This window comes from Piliocolobus tephrosceles, chromosome 3 (genome assembly GCF_002776525.5).
Source record: "Piliocolobus tephrosceles isolate RC106 chromosome 3, ASM277652v3, whole genome shotgun sequence".
NCBI classification, from domain to species: domain Eukaryota; kingdom Metazoa; phylum Chordata; class Mammalia; order Primates; family Cercopithecidae; genus Piliocolobus; species Piliocolobus tephrosceles.
Genome location: NC_045436.1, coordinates 85,276,730 through 85,296,831, shown reverse-complemented (window position 1 = coordinate 85,296,831; position 20,102 = coordinate 85,276,730). Strand labels below are relative to the sequence as shown.

Genomic DNA, 20,102 nt, shown 5'->3' with positions numbered 1-20,102 from the left:
TGAGGCAGTCAGTGGAAACACAGAAACAAGGGCACAGACAGTGGGAACATCCATTGAAACTCTGAAAGTGCATGTGAATTTATTCCCTGACTGAACTTGGAAGATGAGTATGTCTGGATATACCACCCACTCGCAGATGCAATTATACTGACAATTGAGAGACAGAGGGAGGAAATAGTATGCATCTGTTTTAATTATTAGGCTCCTTAGGGACATACTGGCCTGTTGGCCTTGTGCCTATGTAATTTCTGATAATGTTTTCTTCGGATTATTGTTATCTATAAAACTTTGTGATTATGTGGAAAGATTAAAGTACATTATAGTATTAAGTTACATTTCTGCTTTCTTTTTTTTTTTTTTTTTTTTTAATTTTAGACTTGGGAAGATCCCCGTGAAAAAGATAAGAGCACGAACTGCTTTGGAGATAATGATCCTATTGATGTTTGTGAAATAGGCTCAAAGGTTTGTTTTATAGACTGTATTAATTCTAATATGAGTTTTGGTTTATTCATGCCATAAAATTTCGTTTTAGCCTCTAGTTCTTCAGCTCTTCAGAGTTCAAGCCTGTTGATTTCTGTGTTATCAGTCCCTCTTTTTATCTTCACTTTCTTGTCTTAAAGCAGGGGTTGGTAAATTATAGCCCTGTAACAAGTCAAAGCCAGCCTAACACCTGTTTTTATAAGTAACAGAGGTATGCCCATTCATGTACATACTGTCTATGACTGCTTTTATACTACAACAGCAGAGTTGAGGTGTTGTAGTAGAGATTATATGGTCTACAAAGCCTTTTATTATTATTTTATTATTTTATATCTACCATCTGACCCTTTATGGAAAAATTTGCCAAGTCCTGTCTTCACCTTCCTTGCCTATTATTTAGATAGAAACTTCAGTTCTCATGAAAGTCATCTGATACTTTTTCTTTTTCTGTGTGCCTGCTTCCAGGTTGCCACATCCTACTGAGTAAAAACAAAATCCACAATTTCAGAAATTGATGCTACCCATCAATCCTTCTATATGTCTTTGGTTAGTCTCTCTCCTATTTTCTACTACATTTATTGTTACTATTTCTTGTTCTCTGCAGACATTCAACGCTTCCCCATTTTTTCTCACTCCTAGAATAACATCTTATCTTTAATCGTGTAGAGCTCAGAAACCAGCATGTAAAAAATCTCAATGTGGTTTAAATTTGTATTTATCTGATGATTAGTGATGTAGAGCATTTTTCATGTGTTTCTTGGCCACTTATATTTCTTTTTTTGAGAAATGTCGGTTCATGGACTTTGCCCACTTTTTAATTTTTTTTTTTTTTCTTTTTGAGTTGTTTGTCTTAGTCCTTTGTTGGAGGCATAATTTGCGGATATTTTCTCCCATTCTGTAGGCTGTTTACTTTGTTGATTATTTCTTTTGCTATGCAGAAGCTTTTTAGTTTAAGTCCCATTTATCTGTTTTTGTTTTCATTGCATTTGCTTTTGGGGTCTTCATCATAAATTCTTTGCCTAGGCGATATCCAGAGAGTTTTTCCTAGATTTTCTTTGGGAATTTTTATAGTTTCAGATCTTAACATTTAGGTTTTTAATCCACCTTGAGTTAATTTTTATATGTGATGAGAGGTAGGGGTCCAGTTTCATTCTTCAGCCTATGGCTAGCCAGTTTTCCCAGTACCATTTATTGAATAGAGTCTCCTTTCCCCATTATTATTATTTTGTTGTTGTTATTTGTTGAAGATCAGTTGGTTATAGGTATGTGACTTCATTTATTTGTTCTCTGTTTTGTTCCATTGATCTATGTGTTTATTTTTGTACCAGTACCATGTTTTTTTTATACCAGTACTACAGGTATGTGGTATAATTTGTTGCTGAGTAATGTGATACCTCCAGATTTGTTCTTTTTGCTTAGGATTGCTTTGACTGTTCTGGCTTTTATTTGGTTCCATATAAACATTAGGATTGTTTTTTCCTAATGCTGTGAAGAAATGACATTGGTAATTTGCTAGGAATTACATTGAATCTCCAGATTGCTTTGAGCAATATTGGCATTTTAACAATATTGATTCTTCCAATCCATGAGCATGGGATGTTTTTCTCTCTGATTGTGTCATCTATGATTTCTTTCATCAGTGTTTTGTAGTTCTTGCAGAGATCTTTTACTCACTTGATTAAATGTATTCCTGGGTAATGTGTGTGTGTGTATGCGTGTGTGTGTGGCTGTTGCAAATGAGATTTTTTTATTTGGTTCTCAGCTTGAATGTTAATTGGTGTGTAGAAATACTATTCATTTTTATATGGAGATTTTGTATCCTTAAACTTTATTGAAGTTGTTTATCAAGTCTAGGAGTCTTTTGGAGAAGGCTTTAGGGTTTCCTATATACACGTATCATGCCATTAGTGAACAGAGATAATTTGACTTCCTCTTTTCCAATTTAGATACCTTCTATTTCCTTCTCTTGGCTGATTGGTCTGACTAGGACTTCCAGTACTGTGTTGAATGGGAATGGTGAGACTGAATATCCTTGTCTTATTCTGGTTCTTAGGGGAGATGCTTTTAACTTTTTCACATTTGGTATGATGTTGGTTATGGGTTTGTCATAGACAGCTCTTATTATTTTGAGGTATGTTCCTTCAGTGCCTAGTTTGTTGAAGGTTTTTATCATGACGGAATGTTGGATTTTATCACATGCTTTTTCTGTATCTATTGAGATGATCATATGGTTTTTATTCTTAGTTTTCTTTATGTGGTGAATCCCATTTATTGGTTTGTGTATGTTCAACCATCCTTGAATTCCTGGAATAAACCCTACTTGATCATGATGAATTGTGTTATCTTTTTAATGTGCTTTTAAAGGACACAAGAACAACAGTGGAGTGTTGAAGCCTCCCACTATTGTATTGCTCAGTTTTCTTAGGTTTAGTGGTAGTTGTTTTATGAATCTGGGTGCTCTGATGTTGCGTGCATGTATATTTAGGATAGACTTTGATGACTGTATGCCTTGGTGGTATTCATCTTGCATAGTATCTCTCAAGTGTTCTCTGAATTTCTTGTATCTGGGTGAAGAATATGGAACACTTCATGAATATGCGTATCATCCTTGCATCTTATAGCCAGAGCAGTTTATTCCTTTAGTTAATACGACCTGAAATAATATTTACTGAATATGAAATAAATATATGATTACCATCTAAAGAATAGTTCTTTGTTAGTGGTATGTGTTTGGACGAACGGAGGCAAGATGGTGCACTTCCGGGTTCTTCTTCACCACCAACTCTTCCCGCGTGCGTGAAAATGCAGCCGGCGCCCGGGAAGGTGCAGACCAACTGGGCATGTGCCAGGTGACATCAATCTGAAGAGACCAAGATTTACCTGGTCGCACCTGCGGAACGCCCCTGACACGCCCATGCCCCACCTATTGCCCTCCCACTCCTAGAAAAGCCGCTCTCCGCCATTGAGCCATGCTGACTTCCCAGCTTCCCAGTCCTGTCGGGATGTCGGGACTGTGGGAAGTCCGTCCGAGGGCCCCACGGGGGACTCTGCCAGCCTCCTTGCCGGAGGCGGACAGACTTCTCCCGCACACCTTAGGTTACCAAAATAAACGAGCAGTTTTGCTTCTGACCTGTGCCTACTTGCTGGTTCTTTTGTGCTCCCTCTGGTGGTCTTAGAAAAACAAGACAGTATGCTCCTTTATTTCATGCCTGGCTATGAGATGAGTGGTTGAATCAGCTGTAAGAAACATAGTGGTAGGAAGTCTCTTTTAACACCACATTGTTAATAGGCAGAGGGAAAGAAGCAAAGTCCTGGAAGTTGGTAACAGACTTAGAACCACAGATATAGAAAACTTTAATGTTGTAAGTCCCTTGAGGGATTTTTGTATTGCACATTCAGTGTCTAAGAAAACTAAATGTTATACTTTGAGCATAGATTTGTTGAATTGATTTGGATTGAATTGAAGTGTGGTGGTTTTGTAAGAATTCTACCATTTATTCCTAAGCATCTAGTTTTTGGTTTGATTGAGTTTTCCTTTCTAGTTTTTAACGGTGTTACAGCAAAACATTGCTTTGTTTGAAATAAAATTGTGCCTTTCTGTTGCATGTGAAGTCAAAGGGTGTGTCTCATTCTGAGGCAACTTGGTAATCTGCTGGGCATGCTTCCTTGCTTGCTTTATAACCCATACATGTCTTATCTGTTCTTATATTGTTTGAAATTTTAAAGTACATTTTGTGAATAAAAATAGATAAAACAATGTAGAATGTGGTTTTTTTTTTTTTTTTTTGAGACAGAAGTCTCACTCTGTCGCCCAGGCTGGAGTGCAGTGGCATGATCTCGGCTCACTGCAAGCTCCGCCTCCCGGGTTCATGCCATTCTCCCGCCTTAGCCTCCCAAGTAGCTGGGACTGTAGGCGCCTGCCACCATGCCCAGCCAATTTTTTGTATTGTTAGTAGAGAAGGGATTTCACCATAGTAGCCAGAGTGGTCTCGAACTCCTCACCTCGTGATCCACCTGCCTCAACCTCCCAAAATGCTGGGATTGCAGGCGTGAGCCACCGCACCCAGCCTAGAATGTGGTTTTTAAAAGCTATATGTGATTTCCAGGAATTCTGATACCCTGCTGCCAGAGTCATCTATAGGATTTCTCAACTTTGACACTATTGATATTACAGATGGATAATTCTTTATGAGAGAGGACTGTCCTCTGAAGCATCCCTTGCCATTTCCTAGGAGATGCTAGTAATACCTCCTCCCCAGTTGTGACATCCCAAAATGGATATTGCCAGATATCCCCTAGAGGGCAAAATTGGCTTTGGTTGAGACCCTCTCATCTAGTGTATCTAGTGTGTTAACCAGTATAGCTGACTTTAAACTGACAATTATGTGATAACTTCAAATTTGAACATTTTTGTTTTATAAAGGATCTTACATGTCTTTTGGTCCAATATACCATACCCTCCTGAAGCCTTCTGTTCTCCAGGCTTTTTATTCTAGTTGTTCTTTATCTGACAGAGTTTCTAGATTATTTTCCCCTCTGGTTACTTTTCACGAGATATCTCTGTTAATGCCCCTGTTAGAATGGAGCAGTCTGGGCTCAGTGGCTTATGCCGGTAATCCCAGCACTTTGGGAGGCAAGCTAAGAGGATCTCCTGAACCCAAGAGTTCAGGACCAGCCTGGGCCACATGGTAAGACTGGGTCTCAAAAAAATAATAATAAATAAATAGAATGGCATACTACCACAGCTAAATGCCCTTCTCTAAATATGATCCAGCCTGTATAAGTTAGCAATCACATATGCAGTTGTAAAATTTTTCTATGGAGTACTTTAGTTTTGATGTATATTCAGAGCTGCAAATATCGTCCATATCTTTATAATCACTTGTCGTATGTTCCTTTTGGACTTGAGAATCTAGAATTTAAGCAGCCAGAGTCCAAACTTGAGGACATGTATCAGAAATACTTTGTGATTGCAGCTGGTAAGAAGCATGCCGGAGGGCGGGGACTGGGAAAGGAACAGACAGTATTTCAGACAATGGAGACCTCAACTGTAGAGGGAAATTCTTTGTTTATAATGTCTTTTCCTGTGGATAGTGTTGTCATTATATTTCCTCCACAGATGTAGCTTTAGCTATTAACCCCTGGAGGCATGCAAAAAGAGCAGCTGAGCTAATCACACCGTGGCTTCTGTGAGTTGGTGCCAGTATCAGTTCAGAGGAGCCCATATAAGTCTGCACATCTCCCATTTTCCATCTCCAGAGACATCTTTCTGTAGTTTTTCAAGTGGGAGTCTAATTTTGTAGTGGAAGCAGCTTAGTAGTTTACCTGTAATTTGCAGACTAAGAAAGATGAAACCTCTTTTTCTATTAAGAAATAGAAAAGCAGGTTAAGAAATCAGAGGTTTGATGTTTTTTTAAGAATGCTATAAACAATGGTTACATGCCCTTTTATAGAATTAGATCACTGTAGGAAATAACATATAAAGTGTCCCTTAGAAAATCTACTTCCTTGTCTTTGATCCTTTTGGATATATATACTTCATGAGGCACATACTTTTCAAAAAAAATTTCTCGTAGCATTTTTGTTTACTGAGAATGGTAAGGGGAAAAATGAATGATTTCCTTTCGGAACCCAAACCTTAATACTGATGCTTATAGTAAAGTACTGTCTGTAAACCATTATTTGAGGTGCTCTATATGAATTATCTCATTTTATTCTTAAAACTGCTACCTTGTGAAACAGGTATTTTTATTTTCAAATTTAATATAAAATTATATTCCAAAGAAGTTAAGTAATTTCCCCAAACTTACATTGCTAGTAAGTTGGCAGAATTGGGATTGAATTCCAGGTATCTTGTCCTGGAGCCTGTATTCCTAGTCTCTATACCAGGGGTGTCCAATCTTTTGGCTTCCCTGGGCCACATTGGAAAAATAATTGTCTTGGGCCACACATAAAATATACTAACACTAACAATAACTGATGATCTAAAAAATGAATAAATAAAATCTCATAATATTTTATGAAAGTTTATGAATCTGTGTTGGGCCACACTGAAAGCCATCCTGGTCTGCAGGCTGCCCATAGGGCATGCGGGTTGGACAAGCTTGTCCTATCCCCTTCTGCCTCTACTGCTAGTATTTGTGAGAATTGATCCACATATTTATATCCATCCTATTTATATTCTTTACAATTTGCAGGTTATAGCCATATGATTTCAACTTTTATTATTTAAAATGACAAAATTCTAATTTTTGAGATTTGCTTTATTAAGATACGTTTGATTAAATTCAAGTCTTGATTTAAATCAGCTGCATTGCAACAAGTTTTTCAGCAAAAAGTTTATGTTCTTTTGCTTTAATTTGATAAACGTTTGTATTTTTGATTGACATTTTTAAGAAATTATCTGATCAATTTTGTAGTTAAACACAAAAAAGTATTTTGTTCATTATAGAATAAAGTTGAAGGTAGCTATTGGAAAGACGTGAACCATTCACTTAATGGTAACAGTTTCGAGAGAGGACTTAAGGGATAGGAGCTGTTTTATTATGGTTCATTTTGACATGTATATAACAACCTCCACCATCATCAAAAATAATTTGTGATTAATTTTAAAATTGAGGTACAATTCACATAACATTAACCATTTTAAAGTATACATTAAAATTAGTGGCAGTTAATACATTCACAGTGTTGTACAACCATCACCTGTATCTGTCTGGTCCCAAACATTTCATGACCTCAAAAGGAAACCCCATCCCCATTAGCAGTCACTCCCCATTTCATTCTCTAACTGGCCCCTGGCAACTACTGATTTACTGTCTCTATGCTATAGGTTTACCTATTCTGGATATTTCATGTAAATGGTCTCACATAATATGTAACCTTTTGTGTCTGCCCCTTTCACTTAGTGTGCGTTTGAGATTCATCCGTGTTGTAGCATGTATTGGTACTTCATTCCCTTTTATGGGTGAATAATAGTCCACTGATAGATAATATTACCTTTTACTTTTCCATTCATTAGTTGATGGGCATTTGGCTTGTTTCTACCATTTGGCTATTATGAATAGCGCCACTATGAACATTCATGTACGAGTTTTTGTTAGAATACTCTTACCCATTTTATTCACCTAGGAGTGGAATTGCTGGGTCATGTGGTAATTCTGAATTTAACTCTTTGAGGAACCACCAAATTGTTTTCCCCAGCATGTTAACTCCCATGAACAATATTCAAGGATTCCAGTTTCTCCAGATCCTTAGCCATACTCATTATTTTCCCTTTTTGGTTTATAACAATCATCCTAGTGGTAGTGAAATGGTATTGTGATTTTTTTAAATTAAAACAAGCTTATGTCTGATTTCATCTTAAACAAATGTGAATAATTATTTTATCCAAGAAACTAGTGCATTTAAAAAAAAATAGTTTTAGCCATAAATGTGAAGTAGATTTTTTCTAGCTTTATTGAGTTATAATGGACATATAATAAACTGTACCTATTTAAAGTGTACACAATTGATGAGTTTTGATATAATTACATGCAAAATTATTATCAAAAATAAGAAAATGAACATATTTATCGCCCCCAAATGTTTTCTTACACTTCTTTGTAATCTCTTCCTTTGACATTCCCAACCCTCTGTCGTCAGGCAAAGACTGATTCGCTTTCTCAGTAGGGTTTGACAAGAGAAGCAGCTTTGGCTCAGTTTGGGGTGTGAATCCCAGGTCTTCCATTCACTAGTTCTGTGGTCTAAGGCAAAAATTATTTAACTGCTGTGAATCCCAGTATGTTTATTTCCAAGACGGGGATAATATCTACACTCTACACTAGTTTTTGTAAGTGAAGAATAAAATGGTACCCATAGAAGACATCCTCTAGTGCCCATCACACAGTATGTGTTTGCTAAATCATTTTCTTTTCTCCTTGTGTACTATTTGTTTTTCCTTTTAAATATTTCACTACCCTTATCTAGACTAGCCACTGTCATGTCTGTAATCTAGATCCAAATTACCTCATGTCTATAGTGTTACAGTCTTCTGATTTGTTAGCCTCTATCTTGTCCTTTTATCATATTGGAGAACCTACCTTGACTCTCTGTTCCTAGATCAGGGCAGTGGCATTAGAAATGAAGAAGGCACAGCTATGAGAAATGAGGCACATAGTGTTGATATTACATGTTTAAACTCACTATGTGTTCAGTCTTATATTCTGTTCTGCCCTGAGGTATCTAAGTCACCCAAATTAAGACTGTAAATCCTTGAGAACAATTCATTCTTTCTTTTAGTACACAGTGCCTAATACAGAGCTGAATACTTAATGGAGGCTAAACATGTAAGAGTCTAATGTAATTGTGTATATTTCCCTGGAATTCAGATTTCAGTTAGTGTATACAGTCACGTTAGTTGTGTTAGCTAATTACAGTTCCATACAGATTTATGTTAAGATTTTAGAATCAACTTCCAAATATTCTGACAGGATTTGACTTTATGACTTAAAATTCTAGTTTTTTTCCCTCAAAATGAGTAATTTCAGGACAGAGAAGTGACCTTTTTTCTACATACCTTGTTTTCTAAATGTAAAACTGCATTTTGAATTATGAAGAAATTTGTTCTGAAGCATGTGTTCAAATTCCAGGTTTACAGTGAAAATCTATAGCCAACCAAACCTTTAAAAATAAAGAAAAAGATATATAGAAAGAATGCACGCATATAAACTTGACGTTGGCAGCTTGAGGGAGCCTCACTGAAATAACTTTCTTAAGCACATGGAACATCTGCTTAAGTCACCCTATTTCTGGATTTCTCTAAAAATATTTTTGAAGTATTTTGCGAAACCTGTTTTGTCACTATCATTTATTATTTTCTTACGGCTTTACTCTATTATGTTTTACTTTTCACTAGTAACTGATAAATGTGGTTTGTAAAAAAGGTACTATGAAGCAATTCAAAAGGATTCTCAGGTCTCTTTTCCCCTCAAGCAGGAGGAATCAAGTTTATATTATGTAATGGGTTTATTTTCTATTTAGTGTGAGCTTCTAAGCCTAGTGGATATCTTAAATTTCAAGACATGTAAATAACTTCAGTTTCAGCACAGATTGCAATAGGTTGAAACTGTAAACAGGTCCACTTTCTTGGTGCCTAATTTTTTAAATATATGGATTGTTTTTACTTACATAATGTGATGAGATTTTGATTTGTTAATTAAAAAATTGCTCTTAGACCTTAAAATGACATTTTTCTTAACTTTTAAATTTTGGAATATTGACCATTATATGAAACTTTGTAGGTAGGCATAAGGGAATAAGTTATACACATACTGAAAGTTTCAGGTTCATTGATAATAGCTGCCAGTGACAGGAGTAGTATTGCCACTGGAAGATGTGCCAGCTTAGTTAGTTACTGTCATCTACTCATTCCTTGTATTCTGCCTCTTGGTCATCTTTGATTCTCATTTATCTTTAAATTTTCTTGGTAATAAAATAATGCACTTCCAGCCACACTTGCCTAGGCTGTCTTATGTCCATAATTTCTGGGCTTGTTCAGTGGAATGAAATTAAAAGTTTTGCTTCAACTTCTGGTCCCTCTGGATAGAATAAGAAAAATAATCCCCTTTGTAGATTTAGATCTGGCAGCCAGAGAAATTTCCTCTAGAACAGAGAAAGCAAAATATGGAGGAGAAGATCAAGATGACAGGCAACTACGTATTGTTTGAGAATTCTGCAAACACTAAGCAAGGATATTAATTTAAACCACAAGATAGTTATATCATGAATGAGCTTGAGCATCTTTTTATACCCTTAAAGCCTGTTTTCATTTCTTCTGTGAATTGCCTGTTCATGGTTTCTTCCATTTCAATTGAGTTTTTTCCGTTTATTTATTTTTTATTTTTTATTATACTTGAAGTTCCGGGTTACATGTGCAGAACATGCAGTTTTTTTACATAGGTATATATGGGCCATGGTGGTTTGCTGCACCCATCAACCCGTGACCTACATCAGGTATTTCGCCTAATGCTATCCCTCCTCTAGCCCCCAATCCCCAACAGGCCTCGGTGTATGATGTTCCCCTTCATGTATCATGTGTTCTCATTGTTCAACTCCCACTTGTGAGTTAGAACATGAGTTCTGGTTAAAGTCTGTTTTATCAGAGACCAGGATTGCAACCCCTGCTTCTTTTTGCTTTCCATTTGCTTGGTAGATCTTCCTCCATCCCTTTATTTTGAGCCTATGTTTATCTTTGCATGTGAGATGGGTCTCCTGAATACAGCACACTGATGGGTCTTGACTCTTGATCCAGTTTGCCACTCTGTCTTTTCACCGGGGCATTTAGCCCATTTACATTTAAGGTTAATATTGTTATGTGTGAATTTGATCCTGTCTTTATGATGCTAGCTGGCTATTTTGTCCATTAATTGATGCAGTTTCTTCCTGGCATCAGTGGTCTTTACAATTTGGCATGTTTTTGGAGTGGCTGGTACTGGTTGTTTATATCCATGTTTAGTGCTCCCTTCAGGAGCTCTTGTAAGGCTGGCCTAGTGGTGACAAAATCTCTTAGTATTTGCTTGTCTGTAAAGGATTTTATTTCTCCTTCAATTATGAAACTTAGTTTGGCTGGATATGAAATTATGGGTTAAAAATTCTTTTAAGAATGTTGAATATTGGCCCCCACTCTCTTCTGGCTTGTAGGGTTTCTGCCAAGAGATCCACTGTTAGTCTGATGGGCTTTCCTTTGTGTGTAACCTGACCTTTCTCTCTGGCTGCCCTTAACATTTTTTCCTTCATTTTAACCTTGGTGAATCTGACAATTATGTATGTTGGGGTTGCTCTTCTTGAGGATTATCTTTGTGGTGTTCTCTGTATTTCCTGAATTTGAATGTTGGCCTCCATTGCTAGGTTGGGGAAGTTTTCCTGGATAATATCCTGAAGAGTGTTTTCTAATTTGGTACCATTCTCCCCGTCACTTTCAGGTACACCAGTGAAACATAGATTTGGTCTTTTCACGTAGTCCCGTATTTCTTGGAGGCTTTGTTCATTTCTTTTCACTCTTTTTTCCTCTAATCTTGTCTTCTCTCTTTATTTCATTATTTGATCTTCAATCACTGATATCCTTTATTCTGCTTGATCAGATTGGCTATTGACGCTTATGTATGCTTCACGAAATTCTTGTACTGTGGTTTTCAGCTCCGTCAGGTCATTTAAGCTCTTCTCTACACTGGTTATTCTAGTTAGCCATTTGTCTAACTTTTTTTCAAGGTTTTTAGCTTCCTTGCGAAGGGTCAGAACATGCTGCTTTAGCTCAGAGAAGTTTGTTATTATTGACCTTCTGAAGCCTACTTCTGTCAACTTGTCAAACTCATTCTCCATCCAGTTTTGTTCCATTGCTGGCGAGGAGCTGTGATCCTTTGGAAAAGAGGCGTTCTGGTTTTTGGAATTTTCAGCCTTTCTGCTCTGGGTTCTCCCCATCTTTGTGGTTTTATCTACCTTTGGTCTTTGATGTTGGTGACCTGCGGATGGGGTTTTGACATGAATGACCTTTTTGCTGATGTTGGTGCTATTTCCTTTCTGTTAGTTAGTTTTCCTTCTAACAGACAGGCCCCTCAGCTGCAGGTCTGCTGGAGTTTGTTGGAGGTCCACTCCAGACCCTGTTTGCCTGGGTATCACCAGTGGAGGCTGCAGAACAGCAAATATTGCTGCCTTAAGCTTTGTCCCAGAGGGGCATCTTCCTATATGAGGTGACTGTCAGTCTCTACTGGGAGATATCTCACAGTTAGGCTACACAGGGGTCAGGGACCCACTTGAGGAGGCAGTCTGTCTGTTATCAGAGATTGAACACCATGCTGGGAGAACTACTGCTCTCTTCAGAGCTGTCAGGCAGGGACATTTAAGTCTGGAGAAGCTGGCTGCTCCCTTTTGTTCAGATATGCTCTGTCCCCAGAGGTGGCATCTAGAGAGGGAGTAGGCCTTGCTGAGCTGCGGTGGGCTCTGCCCAGTTCGAGTTTCCCTGGGGCTTTGTTTACACCATGAGCATAGAACCGCCTATTCAAGCCTTAGTAATGGTGGACACCTCTCCCTGCACCAAGCTCCCCCGTCCCAGGTCCATCTCAGACTGCTGCGCTAGCAGCAAGCAAGGCTCCATGTGCATGGGACCCACCAAGCCGGGCATGGGAGGGGATCTCCTGGTCTGTTGGTTGTGAAGACTGTGGGAAAAGCACAGTATTTGGGCAGGAGTGCACCATTCCTCCAGGTACAGTCACTCACGGCTTCCCTTGGCTGGGAAAGGGAAATCCCCCAACCCCTGGCGCTTCCCAGGTAGGGCGACATCCTGCTCTTCTTCGGCTTACCCTCCATGGGCTGCACCCATTGTCCAACCAGTCCCAGTGAGATGAACCAGGTACCTCAGTTGGAAATGCAGAAATCACCTGTCTTCTGCGTTGATCTTGCTGGGAACTGTAGACCAGAGCTGTTCTTATTCAGACCTCTTGGAAGCAACCTTTTATTTTGTTTTTAACCATTAAAATAAACTTTAAGTCATTATGTGTGTATATATATAACATATATTACAATAGAATGTACTCATTTTAAGTATATAGTGAGTTTTGACCTATGTATACACACACATAACCTCCTCCTTCAATTAAAATATGAAGCATTTCCATCATCCCAGAAAGGTCCCCCTTTCCCCTTTGCAAAAGTCTTTCTGATTACCAGCATTCTAGGTTGGTAGTGTTTTTAAGAATTTTAAAAATTTCATTTTTTTGTCTTCTGGCTTACATTGCCTCCAAAGAGAAATTGGCTGTCATTCTTATCAACATACCCTTATGTAATCTTTTTTCCCCTCTATCTGCTTTTAAGATTTATTCTCTGTCATTGTCACTGGTTTTCAGCACTTTGATTATGATATGCTTCACTTTGGATTTTTTTTTTGTTTATTCTGATGGGCGTGTGTGTGTGTGTGTGTGCATGCATGCTTTCTCAATCTGTGGGTTTATACTTTTCATCAAATTTGGAAAATTTTTGGTTGTTATTTATTCAAGTATTTTTCTGCTTCCTCTTTCGCATTCTGGAATTCCATTTATACATGAGATAGAGTGCTGGATGCTGTCCAAGAGGACACTGGGATTGTTAATTTTTTCTTATCCTTTTTGTTTCTCTGCTTCACTTTGGAAAGTTTCTGTTACAGTGTCTTCAGGTTCACTAATTTTCTCTTTGGCAATATCTATTTTGTTGTTAAGCTTGTTGAGAGAATTTTTCATTTCAGATCATGTATGTCTTAGCTTTTAAAGTTCCATTTGGTTCTTTTTATGTTTTCTATTTCTCCCTTCCATATTGTCATGCTTTTCTTTAAATCTTTGAGCATATTTACAGTAGTTGTTTTGAGGTTCCTATCTGTTAATTCCATCATCTAACATTTCTGGAAATGTTTCTGTTGAATGATTTTTAATCTTTTTCCCCATTTAGAGCTTACATTTTCTTGTGTATTGACAGAATTTTGGATGTTGTGTTATGTTGAGTGCCTGGATGTTGTTGTCTTCCTTTAAAGAATATTTGTTTTTACAGGTAGTTAATTGTGAGTCAGTTTGGTTGTATCCAGGCACTTTTAAAACTTTGTTAGCACAGGTCTAGAGTAACCTTTATTTGAGAGCCAGTTTAGTCCTACCATTAAGGCATGCCCGTTATAGGTTCACTAGTGAGTGCCCCTTGTCCTGATTGAGGTTTTCCTGGGTGGTTGGAATTCATTTTATAGGTCTCTGGCAGTTATTCTTCTCTTGACTTACGGAGTCTCATCCCATGCATGCACAGGTTAGTGTTTAATCCGTGTCTCAAGGGAACCCCAATGTATATTGCTGTAGTTATTTCTTATCTCTAGTACCATGCCCTACAAATTCCAGCTGCCTCATCCTCTCCTTTTTTTTTTTTTTTTTTTTTAACTCTTTTTTTTAACCTCAGTGAGATCCCTGTCCTCTTACAGGGTTCCTTTCTCTCTACCGTAGTTTGGAACGTGTATTGAGCAGAAAGCCAGGGCAATCAGATGTCTCTTCTCATTTGTTTACTTCTCTCTGGGGTCACAGTCCTGTACTGCCTGTTGTTTAATGTCTGAAATGAGTGATTTCATATATTCTGTCCAGTTTTTTAGCTGTTTGCAATGGGAGGGCAAGTTGTTTGTTTGTTTATCAGTAAAGTAATTCAATCATTGGTGAAAGTGGAAATTTTGAGAAAGTTAACTCTAAAGGGACATTCATTGCAAGGCAGACTTTGGCTATTTTCATATTATTTTTAATTATTGAGGCTTTATTACATTTCAATCTGTAGTTCTTTTCATCTTTTATATGGATTTTGTGATATGTGAGTAAACTCTCCAAAGCCTATAGTGAATTTCTGTTCTCTTTAAAGATTCTTTCTTGTGGAGAAGTTATTCATGTGAAGATTCTCGGAATTTTGGCTCTTATTGATGAAGGTGAAACAGATTGGAAATTAATTGCTATCAATGTGAATGATCCTGAAGCCTCAAAGTTTCATGGTAAGACTTACTTTCCAGAAAGTGAAAGCAAATTAGTGTGTCATTGGAATTCTTAGAACTTAAAAGAATTCACATAGGGGAGTTAAATGTACTTTTTTAAAAAGAGAGGAAAAGAGGTAGATAGACACATTATATTTTAAATGAAGAAAGTACATTCTACTGGTTTCCCTCTATTCCCTTTTTCTTCCCTCTCCTGTCACCGCTCTTTCACTCTCCTCCTCTCCCTTTCACTCCTTCCTTCTCTCCTTTCTTCTTTCCTTCCATGGTTTTGATGGCCCACCTGCTATTGGGAATTGTTTTGAAAGCATCCTTTGACTAGGAATAAAAGCATACAATACTGGCATTTTTACCCTGAAATCTCTTTTGTTCATATGACTAACAAGAAGAAAACTAAGGAAGGAGTGTCATCGACAAAAAAGCTATTTCTGCACCTAGTTTTTGTCTCTTGTTCAAATGAAGGAAGAAGTAACTGCCCTCTAACGAAATTTTGATGTGATAGAAATTTTAAGTTCTGGAAATAGCTTGGTATGATTTAATTTTGTTTGGAGTCAGACAGACTTCAGTTTAAGTTCTGGCTGTGCTGCTTCCTGGATGAGTGACTTTGGGTAGATCATTCCTGAATTTCAGTTGCTCATCTCTAAATGGAGATGATTATACCTACTTGTAAAGTTGTTGGCAATATAAGAAATGATGTATTTAAAGCATCTGGCTTTCACATACTAGTGTCGAATATATGGCAACTATTATTATTCTTTGACCAATTTTTCCTCCATTTTTCTTTCCTGTTTTATTCTTGCTTAGGATCCTTTTTCCTTGTAAACCTCAATTCTAAAGCTGGAAATATTACCATTTCTAAGATGACCGAACCTCATTAACAATGTATTAATCTTAGTTTATGTACCTTTTCTTGCACTTGAAACAGCAGGAGAGATTTCCGTGTTGTCATTCTTGCATATAATTGAGAAAGGGAGAGGTCTGATAGGGTGAAGTGCATGTAACCTCAGGGTCAAAAGTAAAATGTGAAAACTACAATTAAAATATGAGCCTCAAGTCTATAAACCATATATATTCCTTATCTCATTATTTTACCCTGATTTTGTCTATTTTTATACTTTTCATGTACATATATATGAGAATAGTAAATAAATTTTATTTAGTTAAAAACATTTTTTAGCACCTTAACTGCTCCTCAAATGAGAATTGATAATCTAATAGTGCCACAGGCAGCCGAAACAAATCATCCACCTAATTCATTTGTGATCTGCCACACTAAAGTCATGAAACTGTACTAAGGGATGCCCCTTTAAGCTGAAAAAGCTGAGCACTTGAATGAAAATGAAAATATTATTTAGAGAGTAGTAGTTCAGTACTATTGGAGATGTGATTTAACATTTTAAATTGTCTAGCATATAACAAGCACTGGTGCCTGTTATAATAGATATTATTGTTCTTAACTTAGAAGATGCTCAGAGAATGTAAGTGACTTGCCCACGTTTGCAAACATGTAAATAGTATACAGCTTGAACTCGTTTCTGTCTGATTCTAAAGTGTGAATTGCTCAGTACTGTATTGAGCAATATATATAGCCCATCTATACTATTACACCAAGCAATTCATCCTTGATTCTAGTAATTTATATATTTGTAACTAGAGGTATTGAAACTAGATCACATAAGCCCAGCAGGACTCCTTGAGTTTCCTAAGTGTTAGAATAAAAAGTTCTAACTCTATTCATTTTATTTCTGTTGTGTACTCAGAATGGAGATGACTTTGCACTTTGGACATCTTTCTAAATTCCTTTCACATTTGCTTTTATGAAGAGATATGCAGAAACACTAAAGCCAGTTGCTGATTTGGATTGAGAAGAAATTATTGAACTTGAATAGTTAAAACAAGATGTTATTGTTTTAGAAAACCAGTACATTTATCATTATATTAAAAGTGAACACATGTATTATTTTCATCATGAAAAATATAACAATTCTTATTCATAATATATTTTTGAAATCCTAAAAGAATGAGTAAAGCATATGGGGAAAATGAAAATTGTTTATTTTAAGGATATTTGTATATTGTTCACATTAGTTAATACTTAAAGTACTCTTCTCTTACGTCTAGATTTTATGAAATAAGTTTGGTAGTTTTTTTTTTGAGACAGAATCTCTCTCTGCCTTCCACGCTGAAGTGCAGTGGCATGCTCTCGGCTCCCTGCAACCGCTGCCTCCTAGGTTTGAGTGATTCTTGTGCCTCAGCCTCCTGACTAGCTGAGAATACAGGTGTGTGCCACCACACCTGGCTAATTTTTTGTATTTTAGAAGAGATGGGGTTTCTCCGTGTTGACCAGGCTGGTCTTGGACTCCTGGCCTCAAGGGATTTACCCGTCTCAGCCTCCCAAAGTATCGGGATTACAGGTTTGAGCCACGGCGCCCGGCAAGTTTGATAGTTTTAAGAATCACACATTTTTTTTTTCTCATTCCTTTTACCTTCACATTATCGTTAATATATTCTGCATACTTTTGTTGAATTTTCTTCTTTCTTTTCTCTTACTTTACAGAGACCTAGGAAAAAAATTGATGTAGGCACAAATTGAAAGGAAAAAGAGATTGTAGTATAAATGTTTTTTATTTTTGAAAAATTATTTGTAGTCAACAGTATTTAATTCTAAATCAAGCAACTTTTAAAATGTTTTGGTATTTATGTCTTTCATATTTACCATCTAAAATCACAAACAGGATTTTAGATGGCATTTTTAAAATTATAAAATTAATTTTATACATGGAAATAAAAACTCAGAAGTGTAAAAAACGGTATATAACATGAAAAGTAAAGTTTTTCTTCCTACCTCTCATCTCATCTTCTCATATCTTATTGCAGATGTTTTTCGTTCTTTTGAATGGTTGCTTCTATTCTGTAAATGATGTGCTTATATTTCTTAAATTGTGCATTTTCCCTGTTGACTCAAATTATTACTTTGGAAGACAAGGAACTTAAATTCTTAAACATTTATCAACTGTGTTACGATATTTCTACTGTTATCCTAATAACTCTAAGTTGTATATTTGGAGCTGGATTTATTTCCTCATTGACTTTGAACAATAACTCTTAACTGCCCAGTGTAGAACTTACAACATTCAGTTTCTATATTTTTATCCTTTTCTGTCCCTTACAACCTAACTTCTCTCAGCTCCACTATCAATTCTATAGTGTCAAAATTTATAATGTTTACATTATGTGAAGTATAATTGTTTTTCCTATTTTGCTTCATAGTTGAATCTGAAAATTAAAACCTAAGTAGCATTTACAGTATTATTATTTAAATATTATTCATTTAGTTTATCATACTATTTATTAAGTGATCATCTTTGGACAGACTGTTCTCTGAACCTCCTGCATAGCTGTCACCTGCGGGTTTCTTTTCAATGCTTGGTGAATTCTACTTACTTAAATTCTACCATTCCCTCTTTAGTTTTCCCTTTTCATTGTTGGCTGGTGTCCATTTTCCAAAAATATCTAATGCAGTAACTTTAAATATAAATTACTGTGTATAAATTGAAATTTATATTATAAAGGAATAAGTGATTTCATATTTTATGACTGTTTAAACATTTGTCATCTATACTTCTTGGTTTGTCAGATAAACGAGAAAAATGTAAAAACACTTAGGGGAGGGCAGCTATCAGGAATTTTCTTTTTAATTGTGTAGTTTTCTGGGGATGTGTGTAATATAGGAGTATATAGAGATTTTTTTAATTTCCTGTACGTTTTTATTGTTATTAGACATTTTAAAAGTAAATCCTTGGCCGGCATGGTGGCTCACACCTGTAATCCCAGCACTTTGGGAAGCTGAGACAGGAGGGTCACTTGAGTGCAGGAGTGTGAGACCAGCCTGAGCAACATAGTGAGACTTCGTTTCTATAAATAAATAAATAATAAAATTTATATCCATCCTATTAGTTTTTACTATCTTTAGAAAAAGAGGCCGAGGCAGGCGAATCACCTGAGGTCATAAGTTCGAGACCAGCCTGACCCACGTAGAGAAACCCCATCTCTACTAAAAATACAAAATTAGCTGGGTGTGGTGACACATGCCTATAATTCCAGCTATTTGGGAGGCTGAGGCAAGCAAATCACTTGAACCCAGGAGGCGGAGGTTGTGGCGAGCCGAGAACATGCCATTGCACTCCAACCTAGGCAACAAGAGCAAAACTCCATCTCAAAAAAAAAAAAAAAAAAAAACCTGAAAGAAAAAGAAGCTGTTATTCTGCATGGTTTGTCAAAGTTTTTCTTTTTTGAGAATGAAACTCGTTTTAGTTCATAGTATGTCCTTATATATGTGTATTTTCTTTTTATTCATATAGACACATTTAAGTTGTGATTCTTCAAAGACGTTTTGGGGTTGTTTTAATTTGTGAACAAATAAAATAACTTTTTTTGTGAAATAAATAAAATGAAGTAACTTTTTTGATCCTAATTAACATATGTACAGACTTTGGTAGTCTGTATACCCCTGTTTTAATATTTACCGTTTTTACCTATGATGACTGAACTTAAACTAGCCATTGCATCAGAGAACATTTTTCAATTAGTAAAAAACTTTTTTATGATTATAGTTCTGTAATTTTAACGTTACTGTTTTAAGTCTTCTAGTTTCATCTTCTAAAAATGGACTAGCCACTGTAAAAGTCTAAAACATGTCCAAATAACATTTGAAATGAAACTCCTTGTACTCCCTGATACAAAATTGGTCACTTCAGCAGGCTCATTAACAGAGCACTAAGACCATTTTATGCCCTGTAATTAGGTTTCAGGCCCTAATGCTCTTGTTGGTACCCTAATGGCCTGAAAGAGTTAATAAGACTCCTAGGACATGTAAATTGTTACTAGAAAATACCTTGGCCAGTGCGAATAATAGCTTTGGTTATCAAATAACCAAGTTTAGAGCTTTTAAAGAGGATTGAAATGCTAGGGCATGTGTAATTTTTCTCGTGGTTAAATTAACCTCCTTCTATAATGTACAGCTTCAGATACTCACCAAACAGATGTTTGTGCCTCTTCAGAACTGCCACTGATGCCTAAGGACCTTATGTCAGGAGAACTAATGTCACGAGGA

The 20,102-nt window shown here is 36.5% G+C and overlaps 1 protein-coding gene across 5 annotated transcripts in view; it reads left to right on the top strand.

The window, feature by feature from the left end:
- Positions 1-20,102, top strand: part of PPA2 (inorganic pyrophosphatase 2) — a 106,144-nt gene that overhangs the window by 35,835 nt on the left and 50,207 nt on the right. For 2 of the 5 annotated variants that reach the window (XM_023220133.2, XM_023220135.2), the window contains exons 6-7: positions 376-462; positions 14,866-14,992. The exons of 1 other annotated variant lie outside the window; for it this stretch is intronic. In XM_023220133.2, coding sequence (XP_023075901.1) covers positions 376-462; positions 14,866-14,992 — 214 coding nt within the window. The remainder of the gene's footprint in view (positions 1-375; positions 463-14,865; positions 14,993-20,102) is intronic. 2 more of the 5 variants (XM_023220136.3, XM_023220134.3) reach the window with 1 other exon arrangement.